The following is a 22,768-nucleotide window of genomic DNA, read 5'->3' as shown; positions in this document are numbered from 1 at the left end:
ATTAATTTGTATTAGATTTAGCTGCAGGCTGGGATTCTGGTGGATCCTTATTTTCTCCCAAACCAGTTCCTGTTTAGCCAGACAGGATGTGATTAGAAGTCTCCGCTCAGAATTTCACATTGATTTGATATGGTGGATGCAAATGGCCCCAGCGATGTGGAATAATGAAATAACATAATGATTTGCGACATAAATTAAAAGCAGAAATGGGCATGCACGTCAACTAATTACATTAGGGTCGACTATGTGCAACAACTTGACTTAGGAGGGAAGGAGAAGACAGGGAGCAGGACAGGGTTTTGGCGAGAAAACATGGGGGAGTGTGTGTGTGTGTGTGTGTGTGTGTTAGACGAGTCAGGGGATGACACTGGGAGTATCAAAGCTGTGTGAGGTTCCCTGAGGAGCTGAAGAGAGCAAGGAAAGGAGATGATAGGGAGTAAGAGGAGTAGCACAGAGAGCGAGGACAACATACTTTACTTACACCTGAACGTTGATCGACGCGACAAACGGACCAGCAAAACACGCTAAAATCTTTCCCCAAAGGACGTAGGCAGCCATTGTCACCCGGGCAAACCACTGCTCTAACTGTCCAACATCTCACACCTCTCCTCACACACACACCTCTCGTCCCATTCCTTAAGTGTTGTACTATGAAGATGTTCTGCAGCTCACATAATGGGCACGTTCGGAAATGCGCACCAGGAATGTGGTCAGTTTGTTCAGTGTGGTGGGCGGTGACGTCACAGAGTGCGTTCAGTGTGCCTTATTTACGAACGACCACAGCTGTGACGCATTCACACGAATCACACCGGACAACCCCAGCTTCAGGGTAGGGTCGCTCAGTGCGGGCACTCGGCACACCCGGTGCGCAGCGCACTGGATTTTCGAACGACAACGCACAGAGTGCACTGAATAAACGAACGACAAGAGAGCACACCAGTGCGTTCAGGGCGCATTTCCGAACGCGCCCAATGTGTGACACCATCACATGTCACATTCCAGAGGGAATGGGCCAGGCACCCCCAATCTCCATCTCTCTTGCCTTTTTCTCACTCATTTTCTCCCCTTTCTCTCTCCCATGTAGGCACAGTGCAGTTGCACACCTGTCACCGTTACCGTGGCAGCGGCAACCTGCTGACCCGTGGGGTGGCAGTGATGAGGGCAGAGGCATCAACAGCACCCGCAGTTGAGTAGCTGTCTGTCACATCAACACCTGCCATCCAGCAGTCTGGATGGAAGCCTTCAGTTTCAGCCAGGGGGCAAAGCAGGATGAATGAATTCACAGTTATGTGCAATTCCAACAGGGAGACGAGTCCTGGTCACCTCTTTTTATACTTTCAGGGGGAAAAGACAACCGACAATGGTATCCTTCAGAGCCCTAAATGCTTTAAGTGAAAAGAATAAATTAAATAAATACAAAAATTAATTCAACTAGATAAAGTGCCAATCGGCACAGGTCTCCACCAGGGCAGGTCAGGTTGTGGCCTCCTGGTGGCGCTATATGCATGGATCGGGCCAACGGTGCCGGAGATTAGCTGATAACGGACGTGTGTTTTGCCTAAATCGGCCTCATGGTGGCGCTATAACAGGCCGTTGAGGAATATTTGGGGCAGAGGTTCGTCGTTGGCATCCAGGGAGTGTGTGTGCAAAGTTTGGCATGGATCGGGCCAACGGTGCCGGAGATTAGCTGATAACGGACGGATGGAAGGACGGACGGACACACACACGGACGGATGGAGGGACACACAGACGGACAGAAGGACGGACGGAGTGCAAAACATACTCTCCCCCCTGGCCTTCGGCCTGGTGGAGACAAAAAGGGCATTCATACCTAAAGCGCTAAAGGAATGGGGTCACCTAAATTAGTAACATTTGGCCTGCAATCTGTGCTTAGATTATGACATTTCTTGTGTGCAAAGTTGACATTTGGCCTGAGGCTTACACTACAGGAATTGAAGAAAGGTCATGGGTTCATGAAATAGGTTCCCGTTTCCAGTGAACATGAATGCACTGAGCAAATTTCATGGCAATTTGCCCATTAGATTTTGAGATTGTGTGTACAAGTAGCAAAATTGGTCCATAAAATACAGTTTTCATCCTCTGGGAAATCATGCAGGTGCACAGCAAATTCCATGATGCTTTTCCAGATGTTGTTTTTTGGAACCCAAGTGCTGGATAGACAGATAAATGGATCATGGATGAACAGACGGATGGACCTTTTGGTCCAACCGAGCACCACCTGTAGAGCCACAAGCTGGGCCAAAAAAACTACCAAAAACTACTACTACTACTAGCAGATCTACAAAGTCACGCCCAGATCTACGCAGATCTACAAGTTAGCCCAGAATTAGGGACGCTGGGGTTCAAGTGAACTAAATCTTATTTCTTATTTCTACTGAACAGACTGATATAAGACTACACTGAGGTCTGGAAACGTAGACCACCATTTGTTTCAGTGTCCCTAGAAGCCTCTATTATACATGAACATCTCAGAGACATAGACAAGAAGATTTGTTCCAGATCCCAACAGACCTCAGAATAATTTCATTTATGGCGGTATGTCTGTCTCTCTGTGTGTGTGTGTGTGTGTGTGTGTGTGTGTGTGTGTGTGTGTGTGTGTGTGTGTGTTGGGAGGGATGTGTATGCATGAGTGTGTACGTGTGGATGTGTGTGTACATGTGGATGTTGCGGTGATCATTTGCTGATGTCGTCTTTTTGAAACAGCCATCAGATGGTCTGATACTGCTGTAGACACACTACGGAGAAGTTTCCAGTTAAATGTTCAGACAAGAATCTCTTTTCAAAGACTGAGGCCTGATTGATACGTAGTCGCTCATGGGTTCTGTGCTCTGCACTATGATGTTGTGAGCTTGTATATCAGCTGTATGTCTGTGTGGGACACCCACGCCTATAACTCGGGTTCAGAGTTGCCTGGTGAGAGAAAAGAAAAAACCCCGTCTATTGATCACATCTCCCAACAGCAGGAGAGATCATTGCCTGGTACAGGGGAGTATAGGCTTTAGTTTAGACATACTTCTGGTCCGACTGCAATACCGCTGGGTGACCTAAAGTGGCACTGTTGAGCAGCCTACAGGTCCTTTCACACTGACGACTATAACAATAAAAGTATAACTAACAATAAAACTGTACAGTACAGTAGTAGGCTACAGAATACAGTATACAGTAACTATCACAATAAAAGTATAGTTGCACCGCTCAGTTCGCACCATTTCTTTCTGTTAGCACTTGGTCAGGCAAACCGGCAAGTTTTTCTAAGTATGCGAATCCTTGTTGACCATATTCACGACAGCCGTTTTGCTGTTATGTCATACTCTTGGGTAGGACTGTGGCTAACATTTATGTAAACAAAACCGCTGTGCTTACAGTATGTGTGAGCTGCAGAAAAAAAACAAGTTCAAGATGAGCGTCCTGCATTGGAAGTCTGTCTCAATCACATTCATATCCAGATATCGCCAAACAAAAACAAAGGACAGTGGTTAATCACGCTCTAAGGCAGCAGGCAGTTCTGTTTGAGACACAGCCAGGGTCAATTCAAAGCCAAGACAGCAGTGTACCGGTAATATGTTTGGTTAAGTATGTACCAATATGATAATATCCTTACAACCTAACAGAGAATTATTCAGCTAGGCTGGATTTATTTATTTATTTACAAACAAGAAAACCAAACCAAATCAACCCAGTAGCAAAAGTATCTGTTAAACAGAACATTTATTTATAATGGCTCCGACAAACTTTCACACTGTGACTTTTTCAATTTCAAAAGTTTTTTCATTACAATCCGCTCCCAACTCTCTCTTTCCCTATCTCCCTCCCCAAGTCTCTACCGCCCTCCCTCCAGCCCTCCTTCCATCATCCCCTCCTTTGGTCACTCTATTCCTCTCTTCCACCAAACTGTCTCTCTGTGTCTCTCCATCCTCGTCTCTCGTGCACCACGTATGGTATATCTCCTCTCTCACCTTCTTTGTCCCCACTTCCTCTTCCTTATCTTTTCTGTACCATTGGTCTCACCTATGCACACCTTTCTCCACACTTTCAATTAAGCGCTGTTCCAGCACAGGAACAAACGTCTGGCTGAAACCATTATCCAGGTGGGATAGAGGGCAGGGAAGAAATTCTGCATTTCTAGACTGAGCTGATGGGTTCCCTTCAGACGGAAGGCCACACTGTGACTGGCTGGTTGGTTACTATTGAATTTGATTTAGTTCAGTGGTCTTCAAGCCTTTTCATATCAAGGTCCATTATTTATTAATGGACCTGGTCCAGGGGTCTATTGCAGAAAGCTGGATGTTAAGTTCCATGACATGAAGGAGACTCTGGTCCATTCCAGAAAGAGAGGTATAACTTAAACTCTGGGTCAGTTACCATGGTAACTCCGTATCTCGTCCCTCCTGTTGAGCCTGAAGCAGCTGTCGGACATGGGGTGTCCTTTCTTCGCTTACCCGATCGATGTTGAAGCTGAATTAATTTGCATAGCCTTATGTCGGAAGAGGATTTTGAGACCTTGATTAGATGTGCCTTCATTCCCTGATGACTACCTAATTGCACGTTACCGTTTTTCATCAGACTATCATTTATCTGAACAACATTCTCTGGCCTTACATCTCTAATATTACACACTGTGGATGTGATGAGTAATTATTTGCGCTGCTGCTCCTCCTCCCCCCCCCCCCCCCCTCCCCCAATAATAAATGTTTACCTTGACACTTTCGTAGAGATTTGAATTAAAGATAAAGTATTACTGCCGAGAAGCGTCTCGTTGACGGCAGACTGACAGGCGAGCACTGGCGCTTTGGCATGGGGGGTCAGATCAACATGGAATGAATTCTGTACTGGCCATATAAGGAGCATGTCTTGAGAACTCTAGTTTTCGCCGGCTGCCGGGTGCGGCTGCACTAATAACTTTGGGGCGGGACCATTTAGAGTTTGAATGGACACGTATAATGAGTCAAAAGGGAGACATCAAAGAGTGGATGGATGGCGAAGGATCAAAATATGGAATGTCAGAACAGGTTCTGACATATATCCATATACCTATGCGGATCTGAGGTCTGAGGTCAGACGTAGAGTTGCTGGCCAATATTGATGGCATCAGGGATCTCCATATATGGGTTTAACTGCGACAGCAGGTCGCATTTACTATGACATCAGGGATATCCATCCCTGGTGATGTCACGTGATGTCACGATGACCTGGGGGCTTTACCGGTGTGACACACTGACTGGAAATGCAAGATTCCCTAGTAAATGCGACCTGCGGCCACAAAAATCATTATGATTATGATTATTTTATACATTGGCAGCATCCGCTTTGTTTAGTTTGTGTGCTAAAAGTCTGACTCTGAGACCTGTTTCACCGTGCAATGGGTAGACTATATTGGATTATCAATTTATAATCAACGGAGCAACAAGATATCTTGGAAATATTTGAGTTACATCATGGCAAAGTAACTACACAACCCAGACCTCCACCAAAGGGGCATTTTGCTTGCCTTCATCGCCTACTGCAGATTTTAGCAGTGTTCCCTGGGCATAAACATCGTAGTTTTAGAGCTCCATTGATGTAATCACACCTGGTCCAGGTCTCCTCTGATTGTTATGGGGTGGCAATGGCTCAGGAATTAGAGCGCCCACTTTGGAATAGGCTCCTCCTTGGTTAGTGTTCCCTTGAGCAAGACAATAGGGACTTTAAGCAACGACGGTTTTCAGGACGGCTCCGCTAGGCGGAAGTACGGCCGACTGCTTAAAGTCGCTAGTGAGCTCCGAGTCCTAACTGCTTCCAGTGAGCAGGTTGGTGCCTCTTCCATCGGTATGTGAACCAACGTGTATGAATGGGTGAAAGCATAAACATTGTAAAGCACTTTGGAGAAAGTGCACCAATTACCATTGTATTTGTAATCAGACCAGGTCTACTCTGAGTCTGGTTATACGGTATGTGTATACAAACATGGTCCAGGTGTTTTTCTTTTTATATGAACACACACCTGTTCCAGATCTACTCTGGAAGTTATACTGTATGTAATCAGACCTGGTCCAGGCCTACTCTGGTTATGTACTGTGTACAAGACTGGTCACGGTGGTTTTCAATGTGAATACAGACCTGGTCCAGGGCTGATCTGGTTGTCATAGAGATGGATGTCATCGCCACAGGCGATGGGCGAGTCCTGTCCCTCCTCGCGGTCCTCGCTGCCCTCCTCTTGCTCAGCCTCCCGCTGCTCTGGGGACACAACAGAGACAGGGTTCACCTCCTAGACCACACACAGCACACGCCCAGCACATGGCCACTCCAACCGTGGGATCTAAACCAGTAAGGCTAGATTCACTGAGGATTTGCAGGTCTTTGTTACAGCAGATAAACAGCATCCATATTCATCACTAAGGTGCCTACAAGCGTACATACTGCAGATAAACACCTAAGACCCTAAAAAAAACTAAGACAAGCAACAAGCAATAAGCAACGGGAAAAAAGTTTTATTTTTGAGCCGTTTCAAGGAACAGCTTTGTTCGTAGGTTCGTCGATACAATATTAACAGTAAATATTTTTCTGAAAAACGTATGTTGCTACATCTACAGTATATAACAGATATTGAGTACGGAATGTCTGATTGTACCACGACCTATTGACCCCTGCAGCTGCTGAATGACTCCTGATTGACACGCACGCACGTGTGCACACACGCACACACACACACACACACACACACACACACACACACACACACACACACACACACACACACACACACACACACACACACACACACACACACACACACACACACACACAGGGTCGACAGGGTCCAAGGAATGGAGTAATAATGGGAAAAACGATGCCATATGCACAATAAGCCAGAGAAACAGTGAATACTGGGTATATACACAATGCAATTAACAAGTGATTATTTTAAGGTGACAAATGTGCTTCATTCCCTTCAAAGCGACTTTGTTTGAGCAAGCCCCCCGCCTGCACCCACCTCCTTCCACCCATCTCCCCTTGAAAAGATACTGGCACCTGTGACAGGCCGGCCGACCGATATACTTACCCTTCTCCCACTTCCCTCCAGCTTAAATCCAATCCACATGAAAACTAGTAGGCTTGCAAATATCCGACAGCTTATTGCCCGAATGCTGAGAGAGCAATATCTGATCTGCATATCTTTATCTGATGACCGTATCTGTGAGAAGCACACACTCCCAAAAGCCTTGTCCAAATCCTAGTTAATTCCATTTGTCTTAAATCAGGATCATCACTCTCTCTCTCACTCTCGCACACGCACACACACGCACGCACACACACACACACGCACACACACACACACACACACACACACACACACACACACACACACACACACACACACACACACACACACACACACACACACACACACACACACACACACACACACACACACACACACACACACACACACACACACACACACCTCTGATCGAGGTCTGTTGGGATCTGGAACAAATCTTCTTGTCTATGTCTCTGAGATGTTCATGTATAATAGAGGCTTCTAGGGACACTGAAACAAATGGTGGTCTACGTTTCAACTTTCCAGACCTCATTGTAGTCTTATATCAGTCTGTTCAGTAGAAATAAGAAATAAGATTTAGTTCACTTGAACCCCAGCGTCCCTAATTCTGGGCTAACTTGTAGATCTGCGTAGATCTGGGCGTGACTTTGTAGATCTGCTAGTAGTAGTAGTAGTTTTTGGTAGTTTTTTTGGCCCAGCTTGTGGCTCTACAGGTGGTGCTCGGTTGGACCAAAAGGTCCATCCGTCTGTTCATCCATGATCCATTTATCTGTCTATCCAGCACTTGGGTTCCAAAAAAACAACATCTGGAAAAGCATCATGGAATTTGCTGTGCACCTGCATGATTTCCCAGAGGATGAAAACTATATTTTATGGACCAAATTTGCTACTTGTACACACAATCTCAAAATCTAATGGGCAAATTGCCATGAAATTTGCTCAGTGCATTCATGTTCACTGGAAACGGGAACCTATTTCATGAACCCATGACCTTTCTTCAATTCCTGTAGTGTAAGCCTCAGGCCAAATGTCAACTTTGCACACAAGAAATGTCATAATCTAAGCACAGATTGCAGGCCAAATGTTACTAATTTAGTGACCCCATTCCTTACCCCATCGCTTTATGTATGAAAGCACTTTTTGAATTATTTATTTTATTTATTTTTTATTTATTTAAGGATACCATTGTCGGTTGGTCCAAACCATGTACTTTGGTCACACACACACACACACACACACACACACACACACACACACACACACACACACACACTCTGGGACGCACAGCGTGTCCACACTCTGACTTGCTAGGGTGCCAGGGTTTGACTTGCCATGGGGTGCCAGGGTCTGACTTGCACCCACAGTGACAGCTCAACCAACCTGCCAGAGCACCGTACTGTATAACATCCTGTGGGATTTCTACAACCTTTCCAGCTCTTTCAGTCACAGATTGTTGATCGGGGCTCACCTTAGTTGGCACCGATGTGTGTGCTCGACCCACACAGGTCTAGTCTCGATATGTGCTGCCGTTTGTTGACAACCAATCGATTCGTGCACATGCAAAGCATCAGATTTTCACTCTGGAAATCGCTTTGAGTATTGGCACTCTACCCGTCAGACAGACACCCCTGCCCCCCCACCCAAAAACTGACCACCCCCAACCTCCCCCCACCCCCCAAAACAATATGACATGCACAAATCACTCAAGGTCACACCATTTTCTATTCAAAACAGCGTTAATCACCGAAAGGCAACGCGTTTGCATGCCTGACTTACAATCACATGCATACATATGCATGTGATTGTATACACAGAGACCATGCATACATGCATGCACATTAAAACCGCCCCACTCTCACACAAATGCCTCCCTTTCCACACACCCTCTCACGCCAGACTCAATGGCTGGGCTCTGACTTTCAATTCACCTTGGGAGAGAGCAACAACCACAAGAAGACAAACAAACACGTTTTCATCCCAAAATGCAATCTATTCATTTTCTATATCTATATTCAAGAGAAGATTGCTTAAGTAAGTAGGTCGGGAGAGGCTTAGTTATTGTCGGTATCGGCCGGTAATACGTGGAAGTCTGTCCCCGTTAAAATGCACCCTGACCCCTGGGAGGTGGAGCGCCAAGCCTAGCATCAGCTTCCAGTACTTACTGCACAACTTGACCTTGACCCCTAGGAGGTGGAGCGCCAAGCCTAGCATCAGCTTCCAGTACTTAACTGCACAACTTGCTGCACCCAAGCCGTGCTAGTCATACTCTAAGTTGGTGGTGATCAAACCCATGACCTTGTGGTCCAAAGGCGAGAGGTCTACTGACTGAGCTAACCACACTGTAGATTGCTAGCCGATGCTAGCCGATTTTCATTGCTCAATGTTTAATAAAACACAGTCCAGAGACAGCAACAGGGTCCAGATAGATAGCTGGTAAAGGCCAATTCATACTCCAGTTTTAGGTGATAAGGTGACCACCAAAACGGTCGTTAGTAAAAAACAGAGAGATGTGTTCAGGTGATCGTCACCTAATGTATCACCTAAAGTATGAATAGGCCTTAAGCATTTTGCCTGAGACAAAATGTCAACATTTTTGGACAGAGATTTGATACTGACGAAATTGGAAATTGCTGAAATTTGAAAATGAGACAGACATTAGGTACACGCATTGTAAGCATCAGTTCATTCAGTCCATCATATTTCCATCACCATGTGCATTAAGGCAGCATGACATACAGTACAACAAGGCTGCCGCCTCACACAGGAAACAATCGGTGAGCCGGCAGACATGGCCGAGGCGGCGACCAATCTCCCGTTAATGAACCTTTGAGATGACAATTGTGGTTAAGGCTCGCCCCGTCAACGATAATGTAATTGCGTTTATATCTCGATAAAAAGGGCTGTCTAATAAAGACACCGTATGTTCAATATCCCCCCCCCCCCCCCCCCCCCGTGAGAGAAGGAGTTGCGTGAAACGGTGTGATGCGGCACAGGAATAATTGGCTAGGGGAGGCGGGGAAGGGGACATGAGGGGGGGGGGCACATTCTATCCTCACTGCCTGCACTGCACATACTAATTGGGTACCTCTCCTTGGCTTCAAGGTAATGAAACTCTAGTTATCTTAAGAGCCAGTGACAAAGTTACATTACATCTAAAAGTACCGGAATGTGTGAGAGTTTTGGAGCCTGTGTTTAAGATGCATTAAAAAACCTACTGTATGTGGAATGTGTGCATTAACAGTAACACGATCGCGATCATTCACCAACCATTCTGCTGATACCAACCAATATTAAGAAGAAATGTTTCCACACAGTTTTCACATATTGTAATTACCTACAGTACAGAATATGTAGCCTGGCTAATAAGCCAGACTGAATAAGCCGTTGGCAAAAAAAAATTGCCTGTGTGATTTGAGTCTGGCTTATTAGGCAGGCTACAGAATATGCACATTCTAGAGCAGTTGTATAATATTATACATATATTTAAATTACAATAATCTTTTTTTTAATACATGATTGTTTATTTCATTAGGCCTGACATTTTTAATCCAACCTGAACAGTAACGGGTGAGTTGAACCCTTGCTCTTACCTTTTATAACCAAATAAATTCATTCAATCGTTCATTCAAGAGTCCTTGAGCAAGCAAGGACCGAATCATTCTCACACTCTAAGGGGCTGTTCTATGACCTTGCACTCAGACTGTAGTAGCCATCAATCAAGCAGTATCATGTATACATCGTCATAAAGAAAATGCATCCGGCGCTGGTATTGGTGCCAAATATTTAACAAATAGTATGGAATGGCACCTGTGAGCCTGATGGACAGGGAGATGACCTGAGCTGTACGTGCAATGAATGAATGAATGAATGAATGAATAAGCAAATTATGTATCCTTCTTTGAAACTCACACTCACCCATTTCTTGGAAGAAGTATCCATTCTTTGACATCCCAGAGGGAGGGGCCTCTGTGGAGAACAGGAGGAGAGTAGGTGAGTCTCTAGGCATAGTGAATAACACAATTAATATGACAGAGTGTTTTTTAAGTTCACAAAGATATTATTTTCACAAATGCAAATTAACAGTCTTTTACATCTGTGAGATAGATAGGTGGAGATCATTAGGCTTAGAGCCTATTTAGAATATAGATCGAATTCTGATGCAGGCCTGTTCTTACAAAATTATTCCTGACATCCAAGTGAAGAGCAAAATATTTCAGGTGCTATTTTGATTATTCACGATTTTTCAAAAATATTTTTCAATAGCTAAATTATAACATAACACCAAAAGGGGATCCCGCCCAGAATGGCTTAATAAAACTCCCAAAATACAACAATATCATTCATACCTATAGTATAGCTCTTCATGTGTTCTTTCTGATTATATATATTATTTGGAACAATCCATATACTGGGGATAGGATATCTTGAAATACTAATGAGAAATATCCTTTCTAGCTGTATTCTATTATGCATGATGGGACACAGGGAATTATTATATGGCCGCTGTGACTTTGATTCTTCAGCCCAGGAACAATATCTATAGGTATAAAAGTTAAACCACCATGCGCTATTCTGATAGTCACTGTAACATGTCCTGGATGACCTGGTTAATGAGGAGGATTTCAGCGTAATATGTAGGGATTTTGTTTTTTTGTTTTTCTAGTATTGTATGTACAGAATCCAATCCATGTTATTCCACCATGTTTGGGTGAGATCGGATTGGTTATTTCCATATTTGAGCAGACAAAGTCTGATTGTTGGTACAGAGGTCATTGTGTGGTTCCTCTCCATCTAGCTCTACCTCCCTTTCTTTACCTATACCTTACACCTACCTAAACACAAACTGTTGGCTAATGGCCCCTACACTGTACACTGGAGGAGTTTTGGCCCCTACACTGTACACTGGAGGAGTTTTGGCCCCTACACTGTACACTGGAGGAGTTTTGGCCCCTACACTGTACACTGGAGGAGTTTTGGCCCCTACACTGTACACTGGAGGAGTTTTGGCCCCTACACTGTACACTGGAGGAGTTTTGGCCCCTACACTGTACACTGGAGGAGTTTTGGCCCCTACACTGTACACTGGAGGAGTTTTGTCGGCGAGTCATCAAATCGTTATGTATTTCACACTACAGGAGTCTTTTTTTTAAATCGACTGTCATTATATCTGTTCTGTGTGGCTTTCACACTAAACAATTGATCGCCGACTAGGCATCACAATGATCACACACTGCAAGAGTTCACCCAGATGCGATCCAGACCCGATACATACAGGCTACATCAATTGTTTTTTATTCCAATTCATTTTGACATCTCACGCACGTGCAGGATGCCGTGTACAAGCGCCAGAACGACACAGTCACACAGGACGCGGACGCGCCTCTCTCCCTCTCTTTCTCTCTCTCTGCGTGCACGCCACAAACAGGAATAGCGAGGCTACACAGGGCGAAATGTTTAGCGTGTAGCCTACGCGCTACCAATATATGTGGACACAGGGGTGGACACAGTGGTGGACAGAGGGGTGGACACAGGGGTGGACACAGGGGTGGACACAGTGGTGGACACAGGGGTGGACACAGGGGTGGACACAGGGGTGGACACAGGGGTGGACACAGTGGTGGACAGAGGGGTGGACACAGGGGTGGACACAGGGGTGGACACAGTGGTGGACACAGGGGTGGACACAGTGGTGGACAGAGGGGTGGACACAGGGGTGGACACAGGGGTGGACACAGTGGTGGACACAGGGGTGGACACAGGGGTGGACACAGTGGTGGACAGAGGGGTGGACACAGGGGTGGACACAGAGGTGGACACAGGGGTGGACACAGGGGTGGACACAGGGACCCAAGGAATAAAGGTTATAATATATTATCATCTATTCTGATCATCTATCGATACAGTCGACAGACAGTCAGTGATCACAGCTGTCCTGTGCTCTCATTGGCTGTAATATGGCCTTCTCGGTGTGCGGTCACAACCCAGTTCATACTGTAGGATGTCCAGTCGGCGAGAGAGCCAAATATCAAAGCTGCTAGATATTCAGAAACGGTCGGGAAGGCGTCGGCGAGCGCTTTTTATCGGCGCTATGTTTTCTCGCAGAGCCTTTCACACACAGCGAGCAAAACCTCGGCGATCAAAGACCGATCTTGCGTCAGATCGGGAGTGCCAAAAATGGTCCCCGACAGCATAATCGGAGCAAATATCGTGCAGTGTGTACGAGCCATAAGGGAGACTGTTTCTACTGATGAAATATGGGCATAATTACACAGACTGACAAACAGTAATAGACAACTTGAACTGTGTGGCTTCTGAAATATATATATTTTTAATAAGCTTCACTTGGCTGATAGTCAACACAGTAATGTGTTTTACTTTCACCACAGGAATCATTTTGAGTAAGTGGGTGCTATTAAAATGCTGAATGTCTCAATTTCCAGGGACTCTTCAAAGAAGCACAAATTGTGAACCACATAGATGCGCATGAATGCACGCACACACACACACACACACACACACACGCATGCACGCACGGCACGCACACAGTAAAATGCAACAGAATACATCTATTTTAACATTTGTCAAGTTGGTCACGTGGCCAAAAGCGGTGGACAGAAACTGGTCTACATGTTCTGTTGCCCCAACAGGGGCAGAAACAAGGCCTTTTAACCAGGCTACTTGCACACACTGCAACTCGCTTACAATTCGCAAACCTGGCAACACTGCTCTGTGTTCTCATAGGCCCACCAGGCCCGCCCCCACACTACTCTTCAGTCTCACAATCAGCCATCTTGCTTTTTAGGGCCCTCGCAGGATAACAGAAAGAAGGAAGGGGAGAAATTAGTGCTTATCCCTTCTAAATCCCTGTATTTACAAAATAAAACACTCAGCGAATCCCTTAGTTAAATCAACATTGTTCATTGTCACTACTTGGATTGTGCCGAAATATTTACGTTACACGTATAGCTTTTGCTATTTTCGCCTGCCAGCCCACCGCCGACTACACACGCCTGCACACACACACACACACACACACACACAGGAATGGCTATACGGCGGCGAGACAGTGCAGCACGTTATAATTTTCAGTTTCATTAAATAACTGTCTTTCTCAGCGTGCGCACGTGCGCACACAACATTATTCAAGTGAAATGCGTAACGCCAATATTGGGCTCAACTACGTTCACTTAATGGGGCCAGTCCTTCACAGTGACACACGCGTTAGATGAACCACGCGACCGGGATGGTTTCTACCCCTCAATGTCGTGCATTTGCTGCGCCCTTCTAATGCTGCGCCACGCCTACTCTATACTGCTCCATGCGACTCGAACAGCGTCAGCAGCAGCAGCTCCGAGCCTCCGTCAGAAAGGCTGCCCACACCACTGCACAGCCCCACACCCAAATGAATCGAATGAATGAATAAGGCGCTTATATCGCTTTTGCTCAGTGGATGGGACATTTACATTCAAAGCAATCGGATGGACGCGTGGATAACGGCATGGTTGTGTCTGTGCAATCGGAGGGAAAGCTTCCATAATCCATATAGCTTCCATGCTAGCTGCTTCAGACACAGGGGAGGGGAGGGAGAAATAGTGCGAAATAGCGCTTATGCAACAATTACCCTTAAAACAAACACCTCAACTCGATGTCATTGTGAATAAGAATTTCGAGCGAAAAAAAGTGTGCGTGTGTGTGTGTGTGTGTGTGTGGGGGGGGGGGGGGGGGGTGTGTGTGTGTCGCGTCGCCCTCCAGCTGCAATTGCGAGTGTGCGCTGTGTGCAGGGCACACTACTGAGTTTAAAAACACAGCTGAAACATGAAGTGGAGTCTGTCCAACGACGTCGAGTCTGTGGGGGCTATATGAAGAATTAAATAGCCCCTTTTAGCCCCCATGAGGATTTTCGTGGACATTTTATATTAACATTACAGATTTTCTGGGAATTATTGACACTCTGTGACTCTGTCACAGACTGCATACTAGCGTATTTACACATGCTCTGGAATTCCGCCGGCTGTTCAGAGGTGTTAAAAGTACTCAAATGCTAATCGGGTTTCTTTTGTTTTCACCTAGCCAGGTATTATATGCCTACAGTACAGTGCCCATAGGCGGCGGGTGTGTAAGGCAGCAACACTGACACTTTCAGCGGAGTGACTCGAGAAAAGACCCATATCGTCCAAAATAGGCTAATCAGTCGTTGTCTGTGTATAGGCTAATTCATTGGTAAAAGTATGCTAAATAACTCAATTTTAGACCATTTGGGAAATAAATAAATCCGCGGCGGAAAGTACAATGTGCATGCACACAATATGTAAATAAATAAATGTGTTACATTTTCTTGCATAAACACAAAGAGCTGTTTCCATAACTGCACAAATTATTGCACATAACATGAGCAGCTGTTATAATAACATAATCACATAACATGAGTAGCTCTTTGCCTGCCTGCCTGTCTGTCTGTCCATGAGTAGTTATTTGTCTGTCTGTCAATGAGTAGCTGTCTTACTGTCTGCCTGTCTATGAGTAGCTGTCTGCCTGCCTGTCTATGAGTAGCTGTCTGCCTGCCTGCCTGTCTGTCCAATTGTCCATGAGTAGCTGTCTGTCTGCCTGTCTGAGTAGCTGTCTGCCTGCCTGCCTAATTGTCCATGAGTAGCTGTCTGTCTGCCTGTCTATGAGTAGCTGTCTGCCTGCCTGCCTGCCTGCCTAATTGTCCATGAGTAGCTGTCTGTCTGCCTGTCTATGAGTAGCTGTCTGCCTTCCTGCCTGTCCAATTGTCCATGAGTAGCTGTCTGTCTGTCTATGAGTAGCTGTCTGCCTGCCTGCCTGTCCAATTGTCCATGAGTAGCTGTCTGTCTGTCTATGAGTAGCTGTCTGCCTTCCTGCCTGTCCAATTGTCCATGAGTAGCTGTCTGTCTGTCTATGAGTAGCTGTCTGCATGCCTTCATGCCTGCCTGTCCAATTGTCCATGAGTAGCTGTCTGTCTGCCTGTCTATGAGTAGCTGTCTGCCTGCCTGCCTGTCCAATTCTCCATGAGTAGCTGTCTGTCTGCCTGTCTATGAGTAGCTGTCTGCCTGCCTGCCTGTCCAATTCTCCATGAGTAGCTGTCTGTCTGCCTGTCTATGAGTAGCTGTCTGCCTGCCTGTCCAATTCTCCATGAGTAGCTGTCTGTCTGCCTGTCTATGAGTAGCTGTCTGACTGCCTGCCTGTCCAATTATCCATGAGTAGCTGTCTGTCTGCCTGTCTATGAGTAGCTGTCTGCCTGCCTGCCAGCCAGCAAGTTGGTTAACAGAAAATAAATTGTTATGGCTGAGTAAAATAAAATACAATAAACACAATTTGCCTGAAAATAGATTACCCAGCTATGACCTTTTTCATGAAAAAAATGTAGTAGTGATATGGCTGACTGAGTAAAATAAAACAATCTACCTGAAAATAGATAGCTATAAGTGAAGAACTATTAATGGCAGCTGGGTTTCATCATTCAAATAAAATAGAATTCTGTCCGTTTAGCTATAAAATTATGTCAGGGAATAGGGATACACAGTATATGTCTTTCATTTGCATTGCATCTCCCCCCCCCCCCGCCCCAAACTTTTATTTTCGTTCGAGTAATAGTACAACTCTAATAGTATTACTTATAATAATGTAATTAAAGATAACTTCATTCAGATTTATTTATTTTTATTTCATTTTCCAGATTATTTTTTTCTTTTTTTTGGATTTTCATTGGTGGCCTGATGTGGCCCGCGGGCCTGAGGTTGAGTATCACTGCTGCAGTGCTGTAGCCTACCCAAAGTACCAGTGAAAACATCAACTTATTTTTTCCCACCGCTGGGGGGCTGCGGGGAGGCGGGGCTGCGGGTAGCCCCCATGAGGATCATCAGAACTATTCGGTTCTGAGTCTGTCAACTCCCGCAATTTCCTTCTTCCCATATTGCGCTGCAACGACACTAGGATTGAGCCCCCCGAAGGGGGGCGAAATTCTAGTAGCATACATAGGAGAAGTTTAACACACACAAACAGAATATAAAATTCCATCATGTTTAACATCAGTGTGACAACATATGACAACGGCAAAAACCCACATGGGAAGCGTTATCAAATACAAAGTGAATTCAGTTTGCAGTGTGTCTACTGCTGGAGCCGGCGACAGCAGAGGGAAACGTGTGCGTCATGCGACACTGTGGATGTGTACAGCATGTGGATAGCGAGATACGACGACATAGGGAGATATAGAACAGAACAGGGTAGAGGGACATTGCAGGCTGTGTTGAAGGGCAGAAGGAGGGCAGAAGAGGATGACGCTTTTTTTGTTGTTTCCTATAAGTCAGGCTTTTCTCAGGCATTAAGCTGATGTGTTCACAATTCACATATTTATACTAGACCCCAACATCAGCCACATGTCTGCTGGATATTTCCCTGACATGACTGCTAAAAAAATAAAATCCCCACGGCCTGCACGAATGCACACAGCGATTATCGAAGGGCAGGCAGAGACACATTCAGATAGGCTGACTGAAATATGGACACTCACGCACGCACGCACGCACTTACGCACGCACGCAACTTATTCAAACATCCTCTTTTATCCTTCTCTCCATAAATGTTTTGCCAGGCAAAAAAGTGATCATCAATGCCTTTTCTAAAACATAGAATTTCATATTTCAACTGCCAAGAAAATTCAGTCTCTCTCTCTCTCTCACACACACATGTGCGCATGCACGCTGCACGCACATGTCGTGCATGCGCGCGCACACACACACACACACACACACACACACACACACACACACACACACACACACACACACACACACACACACACACACACACACACACACACACACACACACACACACACACACACACACACACACACACACACACACAGTTCATCTGATAAACATTCTGTAAAGATTTGTCATGTGCCACAGCATATTTACTTTTTCTTTTACTTAAATTTTATCCCACAATTTTGTAACCCATTTTTCACCCCTGTGTCAATAATCTAATGTGATCCTGGGCTCTACACACCCTCCGCCAACCTAGAACAACAGAATTGAACTCATGCTTCCTTCATGCATGAGTGTCCAAGTTGCTCCTTTGCACCTGACAGGGGGGAATTTCCCTGGTTGGACATAGAACGTGGAAGGAACACGTTATTCCAACCAGTTCCTTTCCCCTCCACTGGTATTCTATACTGCAGAGTGTGTTCTTGCAGTGAGCTTCAGATAGCTCTGTCCCACGAGTGGATTTGTGACAGTGTCAGAGGGATGCCATTGGCTGAGTGGACTGTGGTGAAGCTCATTCATTGTCAGTAATTTCACTTCCAGCTCATGTTCTCCATCACATTCTTTGTTTTCTTGGTGGCAGCAACCTCTGCTGTAATCTACATATACAAACAGAACAGAGTAGTTGTAGACTAGCCTGACACTCACTTTCACTTCATTATTCAGACTGAAAGCCCTTCCCACGGCAGCAGTTTCTGGGATGGGTGTTGCCAAAGCAGCAGTCTTCGCCGATTGGTTCACACCAACCAATCAAAATAGAAGCAATGCAGATGACGTCAATCATTGTGGCTAATCCGGTTGCTATCCAAACACTACTAGCATGTAAACAAACACAGTCAAATATGATGATGATGTTTCTAAAACCTGTCGTTTCTGTAAAGAGGGCTATTTAATAGCCAGATCTATACGGTCGCAAGTTACCACAGTGGGGGAAGTTATGGTTGTTTTTTGACGTCATCGAGTGACGGTGCTGATGGCCAATCGCCAATTGGCTGAGCACCGAATGTGATGATGTATGATGATGATGATAAGAGCGCCCCTCACTTCACACAAGTGTGATTTTTTAATGGCCGTGGCTTAGGGCTGGAGCCTGGCTAGTTGTAGAATGGAGTTGAGAGATGAAGGCTTGTGACTCAAACTTATTCTACCCTGGCAAAATATGGTAAAATCAATGAGAAAGTCATAGTCTTTGACAACTACTATCAAGCTACGCTTGGGCAAAGCAGAGAGCATCAGAGCTTCACTATTGCAAGATGTTGGTAGAATATTAAGTGTGACTGTATGAAGGTCTCTGTAAAATAATCCGTGCTTGGTCAACTGTGACGTCAATAAAAGCAGGTTACGGCAATTGGAGAGCATCTTTGAAAGCTTAGTATAGTTCTGAATCAAATCAGCTGAACGACAGGTGTTTGTGTTCACTGCAGCTGCGCTAGCCTGCAGGTGTTTTATTGATGTGGTGAGCTGTCCCCTCAGTTTGACTGCAGATGTCAAGCATCTCTGACTTGAGCTGTTGGGTAACACAGGACACATAAAGAGATCAAGGCACCAGACTGGAAGGGGATGTGGAATATCAATGTTCTGGATGTGTGTATATTACTGTAATTATTATTTTTGGCCTAGACATTCTTAAGATACTGTAGATAATTAAAAAGCTTACCTGGATGAATCAAAACTCAATGTAAAGGTTAGTTTACTTATTAGATTGTACTGTAATGTTTATATACTGTATATAGAGGCATATATGACATATTGCACCATTGCATTCTTATTAGCTCGTTTATCCAAGCCATTGTTTGCTATGAAGGGTTGTGTCCAACACGTGACATTCGACAGATTAAGGATGCTGCCGGTTTGCACACCTTGACAGGCTCATATTAATAGCAGCTGTAGGAGGAAGAACTGTCTGGTATGAAGACACACAATCACTTCAGTCAGATAGTTAAATCAGTAATCAGTAATCAGTCTTGGTGACACTATTGCAAAGGCATGAGAAAATACCTCTATGACAAACGGCTTCAATTATAGAACCTCTAGACGCACGTGAGCCACGACCACACATCACGTAGAGGTACCTACTACATGTGCGCCAGTGAGCGGAGGAAGTGGTTGGGAAGCACGAGAACAGATGCTATTGACACAGAGCGTCTCACTTGCATGAAGAACTGTGCTCAGGTCTAAGTCAGGACAGTTACTAACTGAAGGATGTGCATACAAAAAGGACAGGTGGATGATTAATAGGACGTATACTATATGGTCCTGTGTGGGTGTGGGGGTGTGTGTGTGTGTGTGTGTGTGTGTGTGTGTGCGTGTGTAGTTTGAGTGAGTGAGTGAGTGAGTGAGAGAGAGAGAGAGAGAGATTTGATTGAGAATGCAAAAATCATCATTTGTTGTCTCCACCATGTTTTCACAGGTAATCTCCGGCACCATTGGACTGTTTTTTCACATCAGCTTAAACACCTCTGGGGTCATGGGATCAAGTTTGATATTTCAGATCCCATTCCAAGTTTGCAGGCTGTGGGTACTGTAGGCAACCCGGCTTAGCGGAGACCACACTTTTCTAGTTTATCCTCATGCTTGCCAGACACAGGTTTTGGCACAGAACATGACCACAGACACCATTATTTATGCAGCGGGATCCTTCCTGTGCAAGATGGGAATCAAATATCCTGCCCCAAAGCTCATGTATTTGCACTCAATAAGTGATGAGCACCAGTTCTTCTGAACACACACTCAGCGACCATACTTTCAAACAGACTCTCTAACGACAATCACTTTCTTCCTCCTGTGGACTATTTCGAGATAATGAAATGCACACACTGGGTTTAAGATTATCCATTTTGTCATGAGATCTTTTATAATATATATATATTGGAGTAGTTTTTTGTACATGTGTTCTACGAACAGCAATATGTTAGAAACACAGGATTAAACTGTAATGGGTGCAGACATTAGGTCTATGTCTTACGGAAATGACAAGAGAACACCCAGATTAAACCTTGCTATGACACCTGTTGTTTAAAGGAAACCTCATTACTAACCAACGGGAAGTCAGAGCAGGCTAGACCGGTATCACTCACTCACTCTCTCTCACACACTTCATGCACACCTCATCGCATTTTGATGCTAAGCAAAGCTATAGAAATGTGGAAATGTTTTGCATGCGAGTTGGATCCTGCTTTGTCCTTCCACTGTAGCCTGCACTGTTAGTGGGTTAACCGCTATACAGTGTAGTGCTTGTACCAACTCTGAACTCAAAATCCTCAGGCTTTATCAAAGGAGAAATGGCAAAGCACCTACAGGGCTCGAAATAGCGACCATTTTGGTCGCAAATGCGCCTGAATTTTAATCTGTGCGATCTCAAAATATAACTGGGCGCACCAGTGCTACTGCATATAATTACTGTAGTGCGACCAAAACGATCGCGACCGAAAGTGTCGCGGGCCGGTTCCGTCCCGCGAGATGATTTAAACGTGTAGAGCATAAAGATCTGAGCATGTCAAAAAAAAAAGTAAGTTCCTAGTCCATTCCTGTCCAGAGTTATGATTGTTTAAAGAAATATCTCCTTGGCTTCTTCTACTTCCTCTAACCTCCCGTCAGTCCGTGGACTGATTGGGTGATCAACATCAGCTGGACCTGAGGTCCTCAGCTGTGAGAGACAACAAAAGGGCTCAATTGAATGGAATGTGTGGAGTCACACACACACACATTTATGATGACGTTATGAAAATAACTTCTCATAAATATATACAGTATATATACATATATATATATATATATATATTTTTTTTTTTTTTACTTCAATCAAAAAGCAGGCCTACATAAAACAAAGGTTTTTGTAGCCATTTACAAATTCAGAAATTATAGCAGAGACAGTATTTAGAATTTAATTATATTTTCAACTGGTTTATTGCCACAAAAATAGCATCTCATACCAACTGGCTTGTAGGCCAGTGGTTCCCAAAGTGGGGTCCGGGGATCCCTAGGGGTCCTCGGTTAAATGATAGTTAGGAACCAAATGGACCCTTATGGGTCTGAAACTCTGAGAGTGTACTACATACTATGGGTAAACCAATTTCACTGTACATTTGTACACTCCGTTAAATTAACTTTGATTTTATGGGTCCCAGAGATAGAAATGGGGAACGGTAGCCTAATTCAGGTCAAACTGGGGGTCCTTGAAATGTAAATAACTGAAAATCACTGCTAGAGCCGTAAAAATCTTCTCATATGGGGGTCCCTGGCATATATTTTCAAATGGGGGTCCGTGGGCTAATGAGTGTCAATTTGAGGGTGCTTGACATGAAAAATGTTGGGAACCACTGTTGTAGGCTACAAGTGTAATAATAATGAATGTAAAAAATCGATTACATATTGGTGCTCGTAAAATTTTGGTGGGTGCTCCTAATTTTTTTCTGGTGCTCCTTCATTCTGAATTTGGGAGCACCAGTGCTACCAAGTAAAAAAGTTAATTTCGAGCCCTGACCTACAGTAAACAGTACACCCACTTGGTGTATTGACATTGTTCTCTCGAAATGTCAACAGAAACTGTAAAGACGATTCTTCAGGATAGAGGTGTGCATCTTCATTGGCCTGTGACCAGTGTCAGAGTGGGGCTGCAACTATTGATTATTTCCTCATTACTTGCGCAAGCGGAGCGCGCAAGTAATAGTTTCGCCCGGTCCGTATGCACCGTCCCAGCCAACCCGCCACTTTTGATGCGTATGCAAATAAAACAGAAAATTGTGCCTGATTTGCTGGGACCAGATTACATACAGTACATGACCATATGTCTTACGTCATCATTGAGAGCTAGTCATACATATACTATATATATATGTAATTTGTAAAATAAAATAGAAAATTGTGCCAGATTTGCTGGGACCAGAGTACATGGTTTGTATATGTATAACTAGCTCTCAAT

At 44.7% G+C, this 22,768-nt stretch overlaps 1 protein-coding gene across 4 annotated transcripts in view; it reads right to left on the bottom strand.

Annotated features, from left to right (window-relative positions):
- The window catches only part of slc4a11 (solute carrier family 4 member 11), a 142,830-nt gene that overhangs the window by 71,280 nt on the left and 48,782 nt on the right, over positions 1–22,768 (bottom strand). For 2 of the 4 annotated variants that reach the window (XM_080784135.1, XM_080784134.1), the window contains exons 2-3: positions 10,976–11,026; positions 6,118–6,229 (exon numbers count right to left, since the gene is read on the bottom strand). In XM_080784135.1, the coding sequence (XP_080640261.1) occupies positions 6,118–6,229; positions 10,976–10,999 (136 nt within the window). In that variant the 5' untranslated portion in view covers positions 11,000–11,026. Of the gene's footprint in view, positions 1–6,117; positions 6,235–10,975; positions 11,027–22,768 lie in introns of all 4 variants that reach the window. The other 2 variants (XM_080784132.1, XM_080784133.1) reach the window with 1 other exon arrangement.

This window comes from Protomyctophum bolini (assembly GCF_963924005.1).
Source record: "Protomyctophum bolini genome assembly, chromosome: 15".
In the NCBI taxonomy this organism is placed as follows: Eukaryota; Metazoa; Chordata; class Actinopteri; order Myctophiformes; family Myctophidae; genus Protomyctophum; species Protomyctophum bolini.
The sequence above is the reverse complement of the archived record's forward strand: the minus strand, read 5'-3'. Positions and strand labels throughout refer to the sequence as shown.